The sequence below is a fragment of the Sinohyriopsis cumingii genome, chromosome 15 (assembly GCF_028554795.1).
Source record: "Sinohyriopsis cumingii isolate HCF-2022 chromosome 15, ASM2855479v2, whole genome shotgun sequence".
In the NCBI taxonomy this organism is placed as follows: Eukaryota; Metazoa; Mollusca; class Bivalvia; order Unionida; family Unionidae; genus Sinohyriopsis; species Sinohyriopsis cumingii.
Window position 1 is genome coordinate 40,263,827 of NC_142975.1, and position 15,806 is coordinate 40,279,632.

A 15,806-nucleotide genomic window follows, 5' to 3' on the forward strand; every position below is an offset into this window, starting at 1 on the left:
TCAGACCCAATTAATTACTGTGGGATCGATTAAATAAGGCTAAATGTTATAGCAGATACGATTCCTCATTTAATAGAAATAAGCAAGCTGTATGGCAAAGTTAATCATCGAAATATCAAACCTCAATTGAAAGTATTTATCGAAAAATCAAAACTCAATTAAAAGTTAAAACATCGAAATACCAAACTTCATTTAAAAGCAATCGTAGAAATGTCAATCTTCCATTAAAAGAAACCATCGAAATATCAAAACTTCAATTAAAACTATTAATCGAAATATCTTAATTCAATCAAAGGTAATGAACGTGACATGTACGCGATACGATGCTGGAATCTAAAACTGCATGGTGAGGAACAAAGACTACAAGATACAATTAATCCTTTCGCTTGCAATTTTTTTTGTCGTTGGTGGAACCCATTCGTCTCTTCATCTCTATGATTAAGACGATCATCATATCGTATAAAATTACTTGAAATATATCAAAAAGGAAATGAATACGATTTGTATTTGACAAATAGCCCGACTTCCAATTTTGAATTGTCTCATTTACACTATAGTATGAAAGGCTATTCGACAAACAGCTTGACTTCTAATTTTGAATTGACTCATTGACACTGTAATATGAAAGGCTATTCGATAAACAGCCTGACTTCTAATTTTGAATTGTCTCATTTACACTGTAATATGAAAGGCTATTCGACAAACAGCCTGACTGCTAATTTTGTATTGTCTCATTTACACTATAGTATGAAAGGCTATTCGACAAGCAGCCTCACTAATAATTCTAAATTGTCTCATTGACATTACAGAATGAAATGATATTCAATAAACAACCTGACTTCTAATTTTGAATTGTCTCATAGACACTGTAGTATAATAAGTTATTTTCTATTTCATTTCTTGCCGGTACCGAGGAAGGTTATGCAATCGAAGTATCACTCATTTAACAGGTGTTTTCAATGGCATAAGTTTAAGTGTTTTGGAATGTTCACATACTTCTTCCAGCTATTTGTCTTCATTACGAGTCATAACCATATCCATATTTCATTGTCGATTTTGGAATACAGCCTAATGGGCATTTTGTAAATGTGTACAAGGACAGGAAAACACATGATACATAGCGTCGTTACGTACATCAGTGGCATCTTCCTTACAGGGGTGTATATGTACCAGAATTATGTATAAAGTCAGCAGGACGCATATGGATACATAGCGATTTTAATAGACAACAGTGACAACCACATAACAGGAGTATTTATGTACTGAGTTCTGTTTGCAAGGACAGCAAAACACATGGTGAGACACTGCGTTTTTAATGTACAAACCTGAAAACCCCGTGATTGAGGTTTATGTACAACACTGGGAACATCATAATATGGGTTTATATGTACAACACTGGGAACATCGTGATATGGGTTTATATGTACAACACTGGGAACATCGTGATATGGGTTTATATGTACAACACTAGCAGCATCGTGATATGGGTTTATATGTACAACACTAGCAGCATCGTGATATGGGTTTATGTATACAACACTGGTAACATCGTGATATGGGTATATACTGGAGTTCTGAGGAGACGTTTAAGTTTCCGCTTCTCTTCTAGGTTAGAGGTTCTAGTTTTCATGGCTGACGTTTCTAATCAGCATCATAGTATTCAAAACGGTGGCCAGACGAAAATTTAATTTTTTTTAATTAATTTTTTTAAGCATTTCTTTGGGCATCAGTGCATCAGGACAGTACTTTTCGTCTGCAATTCCTCCAGCTGAGTTCTTCGGTCTCCCCCACATACCACATTAAGCACAAGTTGCTGTATATGTCACATTTCGCGTGTTGCCTTTAATGCAGCTGCTGTGAATATAGGGGATTTTGCACGTGAATGTGCTGGGGAAATAGTTGGTTTTTCATGTGTTGGCATGTCATGAACATATTATGTTCAAACGGTTGGAAGCGCCAGTTGTAGTTTGGTTTGTTAGAGGGTTTAGTGTTGCTCTTTCGAGGATGAGATTCGGATGGTTTGTGGTATGCTATGACTGGTTTACTTGAAAATAGAAATTCTCAGAAAGGTAGGCCGGTGTCGGTCAACGACTGACTCTGTCCACTGGAGAGCAATCCTTTTGTAAAAGGACAACACAAAAGAAAAGTAAGAAAGAAAATAAGAACAAACAAGTCGAAAAAAAGAAGAAGAAGAAAAAAGGAATAATTTTACTCGAAGAATCATAGGGCAGGCATAGTTTGCAAACTTTTTATGATAAATAAAGCACTGAATTCTGAGAGGCCAATACTTTCTTGTAAAAGTCAACCTCCATAGAAAATATATGAATACCTCGACGTTCACATCGAGTTCGATGTCTCAGCACTAGCTTTTTGTCTTGAAGTCAAAATCGACTTCCGGGTTAAAGGTAAACACAGTGACCCTGTATCACCAAAATACTCCAATTGTTTGAACGGTTGCACTTTCTCTTGTATGCTGTTATAACGCCTAGCGAGGGACAATGGCAACGAAGAGCAGAGAAACGAAGCCACAGACTCACTATCTTGTATAACCACTAGAACTAGTATTAAAACTAAACTAATTCAAATTGTATATAATAAAACACGACATGTCAATTAAGGGCGCTGAACTGGGCACAACAAATGTTCCCTCCTATGGAGGGCACGCTGTAGGCAGACTCTTAACCTCAGTGCTTTATAATCGAGTCATGTGGCTACGTTTCAATTACGAGATGGAAATGAAGTTGTACCACGTAAAAGAAAAGCAAATAGATTAATTCAACTAGTCATATTCACCTAGTGGAAACTCCAATACAGACCACATGATTGTCTGTAGAAAACAATGAAATTAATTGAAAACAATATCCACACGAGTGTAGATAAAGCATCAATAATAGAACCAATCGAATTGGCTTCACTTCCACCCTCACCCCCATCACGTGGGATTAATAATATCCCCTTTAGTTAGGTCTTCGGCCAGCACTAAGGGTCAGGAGAAACGACTCTGACTAACGACGCTTCGACAACAAATTAAATGTCTGTCTCCATCTTTAACTTTTTTATTTATTAATGACTCATTTGGAAACAAAACTAAAACAAATCATTCGGTTCTTTTCATTCTTGATATGACGAATCTTTCTATGATAGGATATTCTTGGCATTGTGTGCATTTCTATGATTGGCCTATGTCACCGAGTAGCTGAAAAGTCAGTAATGGTATTGTGATGTTGTAACATCCACAGTGATAAATAAAAACGTACGTTCCAATAGAACACATGCATTTACGCGACACCGGTCGTAGAAAACTGCTTTCACGTCGTTGGTATTTTATAAAACAAGAACCAGATGTAGTTTAGTAAGATGAAAATCACCCCGATATTTAGTTTTTGTTTTCCGGATTCCCTCTGCGGAGAGTGGAGCTGAAATCTCTGCATATTGCAAAACACTAAAATCAGCTAGAATATATAGCTGTCAAATAAAATCGTGAAATCTCAAGTGATGTATATCTATATTATGTATATGATTTCAAAATAATTGACTTAGTAATTTTAATATACGACTTTTATAATGCTAGTATTCTAGCAAATTCAATTGAAATTTTAAAAATGAGGCGTGTGATGTCTACGTCGATTTAATTCATAAGTTTCAGAGTAGAATTATGTCAACAAGACATCACGTGATCCGAAAAGTACATGTGATTTCATTAAAGGAGTTCATGGGGTTTTCTACAAAGGAGCATGACGTTCTTCCTAATTGGCTAGATTGGAACAGATAATGTGTTTAATGAATTTGAGTATTTCAAAATAATAATGATTCATTTTAGAGACTCGTATTATATGGTAGTGTTGCTGCGAATTACATTCCGTTATAAATGGATTTTTATACAGAATATCTCTTTCTTTACATTTCACCGGACTGGGGAGAGATACTTTGAGTAATTTTATTTATTTATTTAATTTTAAACTGCAGTGCATTATCATTTATTCATATACAGTCCAATATTAATAGATATGCGGATTTATCGTGAAACATTCAGAGACGTTTCGATTTTTAACTTAATGGATATATTGTGAAATGTCCATTTGGATTTAAAAACATATAATGACATCACGGTTTTCATTCGGAATACTTTAGAACACATTTGGAATGACTTAATCTATTGGAAATTATACAACTTTAAGGATAAAAGGAATTTATTAACCCCTGTAAGTTAGTTTTTAATTCTTTCACTGTGCATTTTGGGGACATACATTTATTGTTTAAATTATACAGACTTGTTGGTTGTCTCTCATTCTTGTTACGTAGTTTAAGCTCCCAAATCATTACAGTCTACATATTGCTACACGCTAGCATCAGCTATTGAATACAAGTTTGAACTAAAATTCTGCCAGAAATTTTCGGAGAGTTTGTATAAAAATAAATATTTCTATACTTTAAAATGAATAATGATTGAACCTGAGGTCGATACTGCCTAGACTTTGAAAGACCGATCCGGCGGCCTAAGTGGTTAGAGCATCCACCTCGGACGCGGGAGGTCGCGGGTTCGAATCCCGGCCAAGTCATACCAAAGACTTATAACATGATACTAGTAGCTGCTCGCTTGGCTGTCAGAATGAATTAAGAGGTTAGTGTTAGGACTGGTCGGCCTGATGTCTGGATAATGTGACTCTGTGAGAGACATCATGCTACATGTCTGCGATATGATGCTCTAATTACTAAAATAGTTAAAGCTACGTTAAAAATCTCAATCACACACACACACACACAGAGACTTTAAAATGAATGTTGACTGAATCTGAGAGCGGTACTGCCCAAACTTTAAATTAATGTTGATTGATTCTAAGGGCGATACTTCCCAGACTTTAAAACTAATGTTGATTGAATCTGATAGTAATATCGCTCGGCTTGGCTTTCCATGATCTTGGAAGAGACCAACATTCATCAAATACAAATTTTGCAGTAAAGATAATATTTTCATTTCATACACAAACATAAAGCAGAAAGAATTACGAGACGATAATGATTTCTTGAGAGGGAAAATACGTATTACATGTCATTTTATAGTTATACTGAATTCAGATTTGCCGAACAGACCACACACACTCAACAGTAATACAACGTACTGGCTTACTAAGTGATTTCAGCTCGGTAACACATTGTACATGCGTTGGGATATTGCTAAGTCACGATTGGAGGATAATAAAATAATGACAGGCTTTGTTTCGCTTGCTACATTTCTATTGATACGTGAAATCTTCTTGTCGACGCGTTTGGGTGAGCTAATATCTTGCTGCAATAAGCGAAACAAGCTCCTCGAATTTCATATTTTTGACGAGTTATGGTATATTCTGAACTGAACATGCCTTTGCCCAACCGTACTTACTTCCGATCAAACTGCCACCTTACTCTATTATATGTATTTCGAGTGACTATCAAATAGTATACACACGCGCACACACGCACATACATTTGAATAATACCGCATTTTAGTAGCTATCCAGTATTTTCTCTTACTAAATGTCAAATTATGCGAAGGCTAAACGTAAGTCGTAATCTGCACGTATAATTTCATCGAGGACGTATAAAATTTTACTACCGTTTTTTTACTCGTAAATAGGTCTGGTCTATTTACAAAAACAATACATTGCGACACATCCGTGCCAATTTTGCTTGTTTTACTGATTATTCCTAAACAAAACTGCAAAGATCCAGATATACCGATGCATCATGCTACGGCTGATCAGGGTCGATACAATTTATAGTTGGACCCGACCTGTACAAGAATAATTACGGTACATAGTTACTCAGAGTCATTAATAAAGAGTTCAAATTCCACTGCTTGTTCCTTCTACAGCGACATGTTTGCTTGCACCTTGGTAGAGTGACATGTTTGCTTGGAGCTTCAAGAGTGACATGTTTGCTTATAAAATCTAGAGGGACATTTTTGCTTGTACCATCTAGAGTGACATGTTTGCTTGTACCTTCAAAAGGGACATATGTGCTTGTATCATCTATAGCAGGGGTGTCAAACTCAATCGCTCAGCGGGCCAAAACTCAAATCACACGTAAGGTTGCGGACCGAACAGGATAAACATTCAATAAGCGGAAAATTAAACGTTTTTTAAACATTAATATAAATTAAAACAGAAAAAAGTTTTAATAATAAAAAATCATTGGCATACCCATTTTCGCTCTTATGCCAATTTCTCAGAGCTGGATTTATGGCATCTTTTCTTGGCTACAAGTTCGTTTATGTTGGGAGTCACATACTTTCATCATGCAGCGCTTCAGAAACTCTCCTTCTGTAAATGGTCGGCCTGATTTTGCGATCTCCTCCGCCACAATAAAACTTGCTTTCACAGCAGCTTCAGTTTGTGATTTTGCTTTGGTGAAAAACGTCTGCTGTGATGTTAGATTCCTCTTCAATTCTTCTACCTTCTGTAGCTTCTGCTCTGCATTCAGGCTTTTTAACTTGTCTTGATGTTTAGTCTCGTAGTGCCGTCTCAGATTATATTCCTTGATCACAGCCACATTATCTCCACAAATTAGACACACAGGTTTACCGCCAGTATCAGTAAACATATATTCAGCCTTCCAGCGGCTTTGAAAGGCTATGTTTTCAGAATCAACTTTTCTCTTGACCATTTTAAGGCTAGCTTTAATTTTAAAAAAAGATTGTGCATCTACCGACAGACGCTTGATTGATATCACGTTAGCCGTAGCGGGAAAAGGTGATGTAATATCCGGGCACTACACTACTTTCATTTCTTATGCGCCAATCCAAAACGAGCAACTGAACGTTGCTAGATTACTGTAACGACGAACATCCACTCACTACACAACTTTTATTTTCGCTTATTCTGATCGAAGCGAGAACGCTCTCAGGTAGCCTATTGTTCGGCAAGGCTGCTAATTAGGGAATTTGATTTGCACTTTATATCGCAGGGCCATTAAAAAATATTTTTGCCTAAAATTCTCTCTCGGGCCGGATATAATTGTACGCCGGTCAAGACCTCTCGGGCCTGATATAATTGTACGTCGGGCCTGATGTGGCCCGCGGGCCTTGAGTTTGACACATATGATCTACAGGGACATGGTTGCTTGTACCGTCTAGAGAGACATGTTTCCTTGTATCATCTAGAGGGACATGTTTGATTGTACCTTAAAGAATTATATGTTTGCCTAGACCATACAGACTGAGATATTTGCTTGTGCTTGTAAGAGTAACATGTTTGCTTCTACCTTCAAGAGTGACATGTTTGCTTGTAACTTCAAGAATGATATGTTTGCCTAGACCACACAGTGAGATATTTGCTTGTGCATTCAAGAGTGACATGTTATTTTGTATCTTCAAGAGTGACATATTTGCTTGTACCTTCAATAGTGACGTGTTTTCTTGTACCTCTAAGTGACAAGCTTGATTTTACCTTCTATTCTAACATCATAGTTTGTACCATCTAGAGTGACATGTTTGCTTGGACATTTAATAGTGCATTCATTGTTTGTACCTTCAAGAGTGAGATGTTTGCTTGTGCCTTTAAGAGTGACATGTTTGATCACACCTTTAAGAATAACATGTTTGCTATGGCCTTAAAGACTGATGTGATTGTTTGTACCTTCAAGAGGGACATGTTTTCCATGAAAATATAAAAAACTCAAACTAATAACGAAAACTCAAAGAAATCTTGATTATTTAATTGGAATTTTTTTTCAGTTATTTTGTGACATTCAATGATTTTCATAACTAAGTTACTTTCTTACATATTACCTTTAAATAGTTTTATCTAATGTAATAAAATGGAATAAAATTTCCTTCTTTACTAATTCGACTTCTGTGCTAGATGCTCGATCCTGCATGTTTGCTATCCCTAACAATTACCTAACAAGCACTATCGCTGTCCTGAGTAAACCGTTCCGCCAAATTTACTTTCTATATGGTGCAGTAGCTGGAAAATAAATGATCTCGTCCATACATTATATTTCATAGCAATAACAAAGAAATCCAGAAGGAGTATGCAATTAGTGGCATAAAGAAAGGAAAGAATGATTATATTCTTTTTTTTTTACCTGTAGTCGGTTATCGTGTAAAATATAAGATGAATTATCCTACGAACACCAGAGTATATTAACTGCAATGGGAATCCTATCCAGCTTATTATTTGCAATGTGAATCCTGTCAAGCTTATTAATTGCAATGGGAATCCTATCCAGCCATGGAATCATCTGTGTTTTGGAGTTTTAACGTAGCTTTAACAACTTTTCACTCATATCGCTACGATGTCTGCAGTGTGATAGTTTATAGTGATGTGTAGCACTGAGGCATCATGTCCTGCCCAGTAACATTATTCTGACACAAGGCCAACCAGTCCTAACACTAACCTCTTAATTTTGAGCGTCTAGCGAGGCAGCTTTTAGTACCATTTGGTGTCCTTGCAATAGGAATCATGTCCAGTTTATTAATTGCAATGTAAATCCTGTCTAGTTTATAAATTGCAATTGGAATCCTTTCCGGTTTATAAATTGCAAGGGAATCCTGTCTAGTTTATAAATTGCAATGGGAATCCTGTCTAGTTTATAAATTGCAATGGGAATCCTTTCCGGTTTATTACTTGCAAGGGAATCCTGTACGGCTTATTAATTGCAATGGGAATCCTGTCTATTGTATTAATTGCAATGGAAATCCTGTCCAGGTTAATAATTGTAATGAAACTCCTGTCCATTTTATTAATTGCAATGGGAATCCTATCCATTGTATTAATTGAAGTGGGAGTCATGTCCAGTTTATCAATTGCAATGGGAACCCTGTCTTGCTTATTAATTGCAATCGGAACCCTGTCCGGTTTATTAATTGAAGGGTAAATCACTGTGATCATTTTGCCCAAACGACTTTGGACAATTTTCAGATGAATAGGATTGATCTATGCTGACAACAATTATACATTTGGGTCAAACTTAAAAGAAGAAGAAAAAAAAAATAACACAATGAATGTCCTCTGCAGAACGGCCCATTTATTGTTACCCCAATTGGGTTGTTTTTATTGGACTCAAACGCCGTTGGCCCAAATTTGGGTCACAGCAGTATTTTATTCACACTAACTGCGAATAAAAGCAACTAACTTTCAATTATATATTAAGTTAAAATCAGTCATTAAAATAATTTCGACTCAAAGAAAGGAAAAGTAACATTAATTAGGATGCTGTTATGAATTAAACAGTAACATTCAATTAGAACGCTGTTATTAAATAAACAGTAGCATTCAAGTAGGATGCTGTTATTAAATAAACAGTATCATTCAATTAGGATGATGTCATTCAATCAACTGTGGCATTCAGTTAGGACGCTTTATTAAATAAACAGTAGCATTCAAGTAGGACGCTGTTATTAAATAAACAGTAGCATTCAAGTAGGATGCTGTTATGAAATAAACAGTAGCATTCAATTAGCATGATATCATTAAATCAACTGTGGCGTTCAATTAGGACGCTGTTATTAAATAAACAGTAGCATTCAATTAGGACGCTGTTATTAAATAAATAGTAGCATTCAAGTAGGACGCTGTTATTAAATAAACAGTAGCATTCAGTTAGGATGATGTCATTAAATCAACTGTGGCATTTAATTAGAACGCTGTTGTTAAATAAACAGTAGCATTCAATTAGGACGCTGATATTAAATAAACAGTAGCATTCGATTAGGACGCTGCTATTAAATAAACAGTAGCATTCAAGTAGGACGTTGTTATTAAATAAACTGTAGCATTCAATTAGGAAGCTGTCATTAAATCAACTGTGGCATTCAATTAGAACGCTGTTATTAAATAAACAGTAGCATTCAAGTAGGACGCTGTTATTAAATAAACAGTAGCATTCAATTAGGACGCTGTTATTAAATAAACAGTAGCATTCAATTAGTACGCTGCTATTAAATAAAAAGTAGCATTAGATTAGGACGCTGATATTTAAAAAAGTAGCATTATGATGTTATTAAATAAACAGTAGCATTCAGTTAGGACGCTGTTACTAAATCAACAGTAGCATTCAATTAGGATGACGTCATTAAATAAACATTAACTTTTAATTAGGATGACGTAATTACATAAACAGTAATTAGTTAAAGTCTGAGTTATATTACTCTGCCAAAAATTAACCTTTATCCAGACAAACGGTACTTGAATCAATATTTTTTATTTAACCTTAATCCAGATCAAAGGGTAATTCAGTCAGCATTTTCATGGTTAATCCCGACCAAGTGGAATTCAGTCAGCATGTTTGTGCTTAATCCAGACCAAGGGTAATTCAATTAGTATTTCTGTGCTTAATCCAGCGAACCGTAATACAATCATCATTTTGTAATTAGTAATTCAGTCAGCATTTTGTAACACTGGACAACAAATTTTTACAAAAGTCATGTTACTGAAATAAAATTAGTCAATTCTTATCAATTTTTATGTGCTGAACACGAATATGACAGTCAAATTGCAAAATTGGCTCTAGTTTTTTTGTAATCTGCAAGAAATTAATGTTTACATAACGAAATGCATTCCAATAGTAAAAGGTCAACTGTAATAGCCTACCTATAAAAAATCAAGTCATTGACTACATCTTAGATTTCTTCGCCTGTCTCTTGTACAGCTGTTCGGGAGCATCTCTGAGGAGTGTCCAGCAGTAGTCAGCCAGCATTGTAGTGGACCATTTTCCCTGGTATCTTTGTTCCATTGTTGCGATATCTTGATGAAAACGTTCGCCGTGTTCATCACTAACAATACCACAGTTGCTAGGAAAGAAATCCAAATGGGAATGAAGGAAGTGAATCTTTAGAGACATATTGCAGCCAAGTTTCTTATACTTCATCAACATGTCTTCTACTAGTTCCTTATAGTTTTCTGCCCTAACATTTCCGAGGAAGTTTGTAGAAACTAGGCGAAAAGCATTCCATGCTTGTTTCGCGTCACCTTCCAGCAAGTTGTTGAACCGGTCATCTTTGAAAAGCTCTCGAATCTGAGGACCCACAAAAACTCCCTCTTTAATCTTTGCTTCGCTGAGTCGAGGGAATTTTTCATGCAGGTATCGGAATGCTGGCAAAGTCCGGTCAATGGCTTTCACGAAGTTCTTCATCAAACCTAGTTTGATGTGAAGGGGTGGTAGCAAGATTTTCTGAGCCTCAACCAGAGCTGGGTGTTGGATATTCTTCTCTCCAATGGCTACATTCTGCCTGTGAGTCCATTCCTTCCTCATGTAGTGCATTTCCCTTGCTCGGCTATCCCACTCGCATAAGAAACACATGTATTTTATTTATCCTTGCTGCAGTCCCATTAAAAGGGCAACTACCTTCAAATCACCACAGAGGTGCCAGCTGTACTTGTTATACTCAATGGAATTCAGTAGCTGCCTTAAGTTATCGTATGTCTCTTTCATGTGGACAGCATACGCTACTGGAATAGATGGAAGAATGTTTCCATTGTGCAAAAGCACAGCCTTGAGACTCAGTTTCGAAGAGTCCACAAATAGTCTCCATTCTTGTGGGTCATGAGTGATTTTTAAAGCATTCATGAGGCCCTCAATATCGGAACAGAATATCAGATTACTTTCCTTTCTGAAGAAAGGCTCCAATTGCTGGTGGCGCTTTCGATATGCAGTAATTGTGACATCTTCTTCTAGAAGATTCCATTGTTGGAGTCTTGATCCTAGCAATTCTGCCTTGTTCTTTGATAAGTCCAAATCACGAATCAGGTCATTTAGTTCTTCCTGTGTTATTCTGTGTGGGGTTGATGATGCACCACAGTGAAAATCTGGATCACTGCATGCTGATGGACCAGGAGAAGAACAGGTCGACTCACCTTTGTCTTCGTCAGATGAATCAAGAGAATATTCTGCTGGAGGTTCTGGAATAGGAAGTCCCTCACCATGTGAAACTGGTCTCAATGCAGACGGAATGTTTGGGTAGACTATTCTCGACTTCTTTCGCTTCGTTATTCCGCCGGAAAGAGGAGGAACCAAGCAGAAGTAACAGTCATTTAGGTGGTTGCTTGGCTCTCTCCACACCATTGGGACTGCAAACGGCATTGATGACCTTTTGCAATTCAACCACTGTGAAAGCTGTGTTGTACATGTAGCACAGCATATATGCGGAGCCCAAGGCTTGTCTTGGTCACCAACCTTGCATCCGAAGTAAAGATGATATGCCTTCTTCACTTGAGAATTGATACTTTTCTTCTGGTTGGCAAATGTCACTTCCCCACAAATATAGCAAAAATTGTCCGCGGTATTAACACACTTTCGAGGCATTACTGTTCTTTATTGTACGTAAATGGATAAAATAATAAGTTTTATGTAACAGTAGCTTGAACTGTCTCGCACAACGTCTAAAATATTTTAAATGCTGAACCTATCTGATTGGGCTTTATATAGTACACTGCTTACGTCAGCTTCAGCAGCCGCCTGGCATTAGTATAATAGGCCTACACATGTATAGTACACTGCTGACGTCAACTTACTTCAGCAGCCGCATGGCATTAGTATTGCATTGCATCAGAAAATGATGCAATCAACTGTGGATGATGTGAGCATGATGGTATTATGCAATGTTACATCATTATTCCGGATGTTGCTGCAGTCCTACTGGAGAAATTTACACAGTGAAACATAGAAAATGAGGTATATGAATATCTTCAAAACGAGAGCCAATACAAATTTTTCGCGGTTATATTCGTGTTCGGCACACCAAAATACTACAGATTAGGGCCTTTTCAAGTCAGTAATGATTTCACTGTTGACCAGTGTAATTAGGAATTCAGTCAGCATTTTGTAATTAGTAATTCAGTCAGCATTTTGTTATTAGTAATTCAGTCAGCATTTTGTAATTAGTAATTCAGTCAGCATTTTGTAATTTATCCTTTTATTCGCTCTGGTGGCCTAGTAGTTAGAGCGTCCGCCTCGGATGCGGGAGGTCGCAGATTCAAATACGTACAGAATCATACCAAAGACTTATACAAATGGTACTAACAGCTGCCTCGCTAGGCGCTCAGCATTAATAGGTTATTGTTAGGAGTGGTCGGTTTGGTGTCATAATAATATGTCTGGGTGGGACGTGATGCTACATGTTTGCGGCATAATGGATCAGTGTTAGACATCACTGTGAACTGCCACCCTGCCGACATCATAGCGACTGAAGGACTCACGGTACTAATTCCACTCCAATTGTAAACATATGGAAACACTGTCATATTCAAAATTCAATAACTTAAAATTTATGGGTGCTGATAATGACACCTATAATTTTTCGTGCACATCTAACCTTGGTGCAAGCTTATGTGTGGAGAACACCATATGACCCGCGGCAATTTGTTTACATATATGTGCATGAAACACGTGTTATTGATTCTGCACCAAATGAATCAGGTGCTACTTTCAGTATTGAGTACTCCTGAGTCAAGCCTGTAAAAATGCTAAAATTGCATCAGTAGAAATTTGTCAATATTTTTTTTACATTACATATAGGACAAGCTCTCAAAAGATATTTTTCCTAAAATTTTAATTTTCATTATTAACCAATCATGGACCACCAAACCTGTAAATACTCTATCATTTCTTCACCCATTTCTAGACTGGTTCACAGTTCTTCCGTATAATTAGTACCGTGTGTCCTATAACCAGATTTAATTTTTTGGGAAAAAGTTGTATTTTACTCCTTGATATTAGAGCATAATTGTAAGAAAGAATTGGCCATGCTTCTGCATGGATAATAGTGCAATAGCATTTTATGTGATACCAATATCTATAGTTAAATTGCATCCGCATTACATGTTGCTGTGTTGTATTGTACTTATTAATGGCTTATTCTTGTTATTAAAATAATTGTTTTCTGCCTTTGTATCTTCATGTTATCTTTCTATGGCATGCATGCTACACAAAAGAAACACAAGCATGCTGACATCAGCAAGTATGACATCACAGGGTATCAAATTACATGACGCATTGTATTTTCATCTCTCACTTGCTATAAGACAAGTTTTAAATGTTTTAAATTTCAAAATTGCATTTCTTTTCTTGCTGACTCTCACAGAAATAAGATACAGTGCGTCCCTATTCACATCAATCAAACAAAACAAATAAGTGTGCCACATGACAGGTCAAAATGATAAGAGGCCATTGCCCTTTTGTGACTAAAACAAATACACACACCCATGAAGCATCAAGAGATGCTGACATTCCAAACTTATTTAAACTATCATCACATGTGATTCATGACCCCCAAATGTTAATAAAAAGATATAAAAGCCAAGGAAGAGTTCCATAAGCTTTATTATACTGAATAATTAAATAACATAGTGCTACTTTTTAGTATAAAACTATGGGGAAGGGTGAATAAGCAAAGAATAGACAGAGTAATTTCTTCAAGCCTGGTAATGTTCCCCACAACGGGGGGGATGTGTATCAACCCAAATAACACATCAACATGAGGTATGTTACATAAGGACAGCAAGAGACAAATTTGAAAAAGCTATCTAAAGTTCCTATAATGCTGACATTGATGTTGGAGACAGAAAGTGTATGCACAAACTGTTATGACTCAAGCTATTAAGTATGCTGGAGGTGGAGAAATGTGTGAAAAACTTTGCTATGCCAAGACAAGTTCATGTCTCTATGCAATATGCAGACACAGATAACAATTGTCACTGAATACACTACTTGTTAAATTTAAGTAATAGAATTGAATTGCATATTGAAGTTGTCTAATACATAAATATATACCTACATTTACCCAAAGCTCATAAAAAGTTAAGAAAAAGTCTCAAAATCATTACTGTGGCTACTTTCCACTATAAGCAGTGTTAAATTACTTACTTTTTAATATAAAGCTGAAAAAATGCATACATTATTGAACAAAAGAGAAACAAAGCAAACATTGCAATCACTCAATTACAGTCAAAGGGGAGGTAATACCCCTTGATTTGGCAAACCAAATAGCAAGCTCTAATTTACAGCTAAATGATTCCTTACTATTACTTGATGGTAAGAACAGAGCAATGTAGGTTTAATAAATAGCTTTTGTTTCAAATATGAAACCATATTTCTGACATGAAGCTTGTTTTCATTTATTCACAACAACATATATGGTGAACAAAACCCATATCACTTAGTGCACGCAGTAATCAAATGCTGAGATTTGGAATAATGTGTTCTGAGACCACAAGTTGCAACACCCTGAGTATAAAGGTTTTCTATCATGGGACTTGGTACATGAAGAAAAAAGAGATCTGGTTTGGTGGGAGAGAGCAGTATGTTCACCATGCAGTTATACATCAAGAATGTTTCAACTGTATGAAGGGAGGTTGGGGAAGAAAAACTGCCTGTGTAAAGAATGCAATACAGATAGGACTTTTGCAGACTTATATTGGGAATGAAGGATTGAAAACTATTATTTTAAGTGAAAATGTCCCTCCCTACTCCCTCAACAAAAGGAATGCAGAAAAGTTCCAATACTGTTTGCCCAAAAATGTAATGTACCAATATGAGAAACATGCTGAACATAGAATAGGTGTCAAGGAGTTTAATTCTAGGATAAGAAATAAGACCGGTATAATTGATATTCAATGTGACTCGACATATAATAATTCAATTTACAGGCTGAGGCAATGCAGCATGTGCAGTTTTGTGCACAGTCCTTATTTTTACAATGTTCTCTGCTTTGATCTGCTGAGTGTGTCTCTAAAGTTAAATGATCAGTACTGATACATAATTGATTGTGACATAAGTGGCTTACATATAAAATCTACCCCACCCCACCCCATTTTGGGGAATTATTGCAT

The 15,806-nt window shown here is 36.3% G+C and overlaps 2 protein-coding genes across 3 annotated transcripts in view; both read right to left on the reverse strand.

Moving 5' to 3' along the window:
• LOC149781660 (G protein-coupled receptor dmsr-1-like) overlaps positions 1-15,806 on the reverse strand; it is a 416,747-nt gene that overhangs the window by 380,891 nt on the left and 20,050 nt on the right. The gene's annotated exons all lie outside the window — the stretch shown is intronic.
• Positions 6,217-6,642, reverse strand: LOC149781661 (general transcription factor II-I repeat domain-containing protein 2-like). Its single transcript, XM_089934998.1, has one exon. It carries the CDS (start codon positions 6,640-6,642, stop codon positions 6,217-6,219), a length of 426 nt encoding a protein of 141 aa, XP_089791124.1.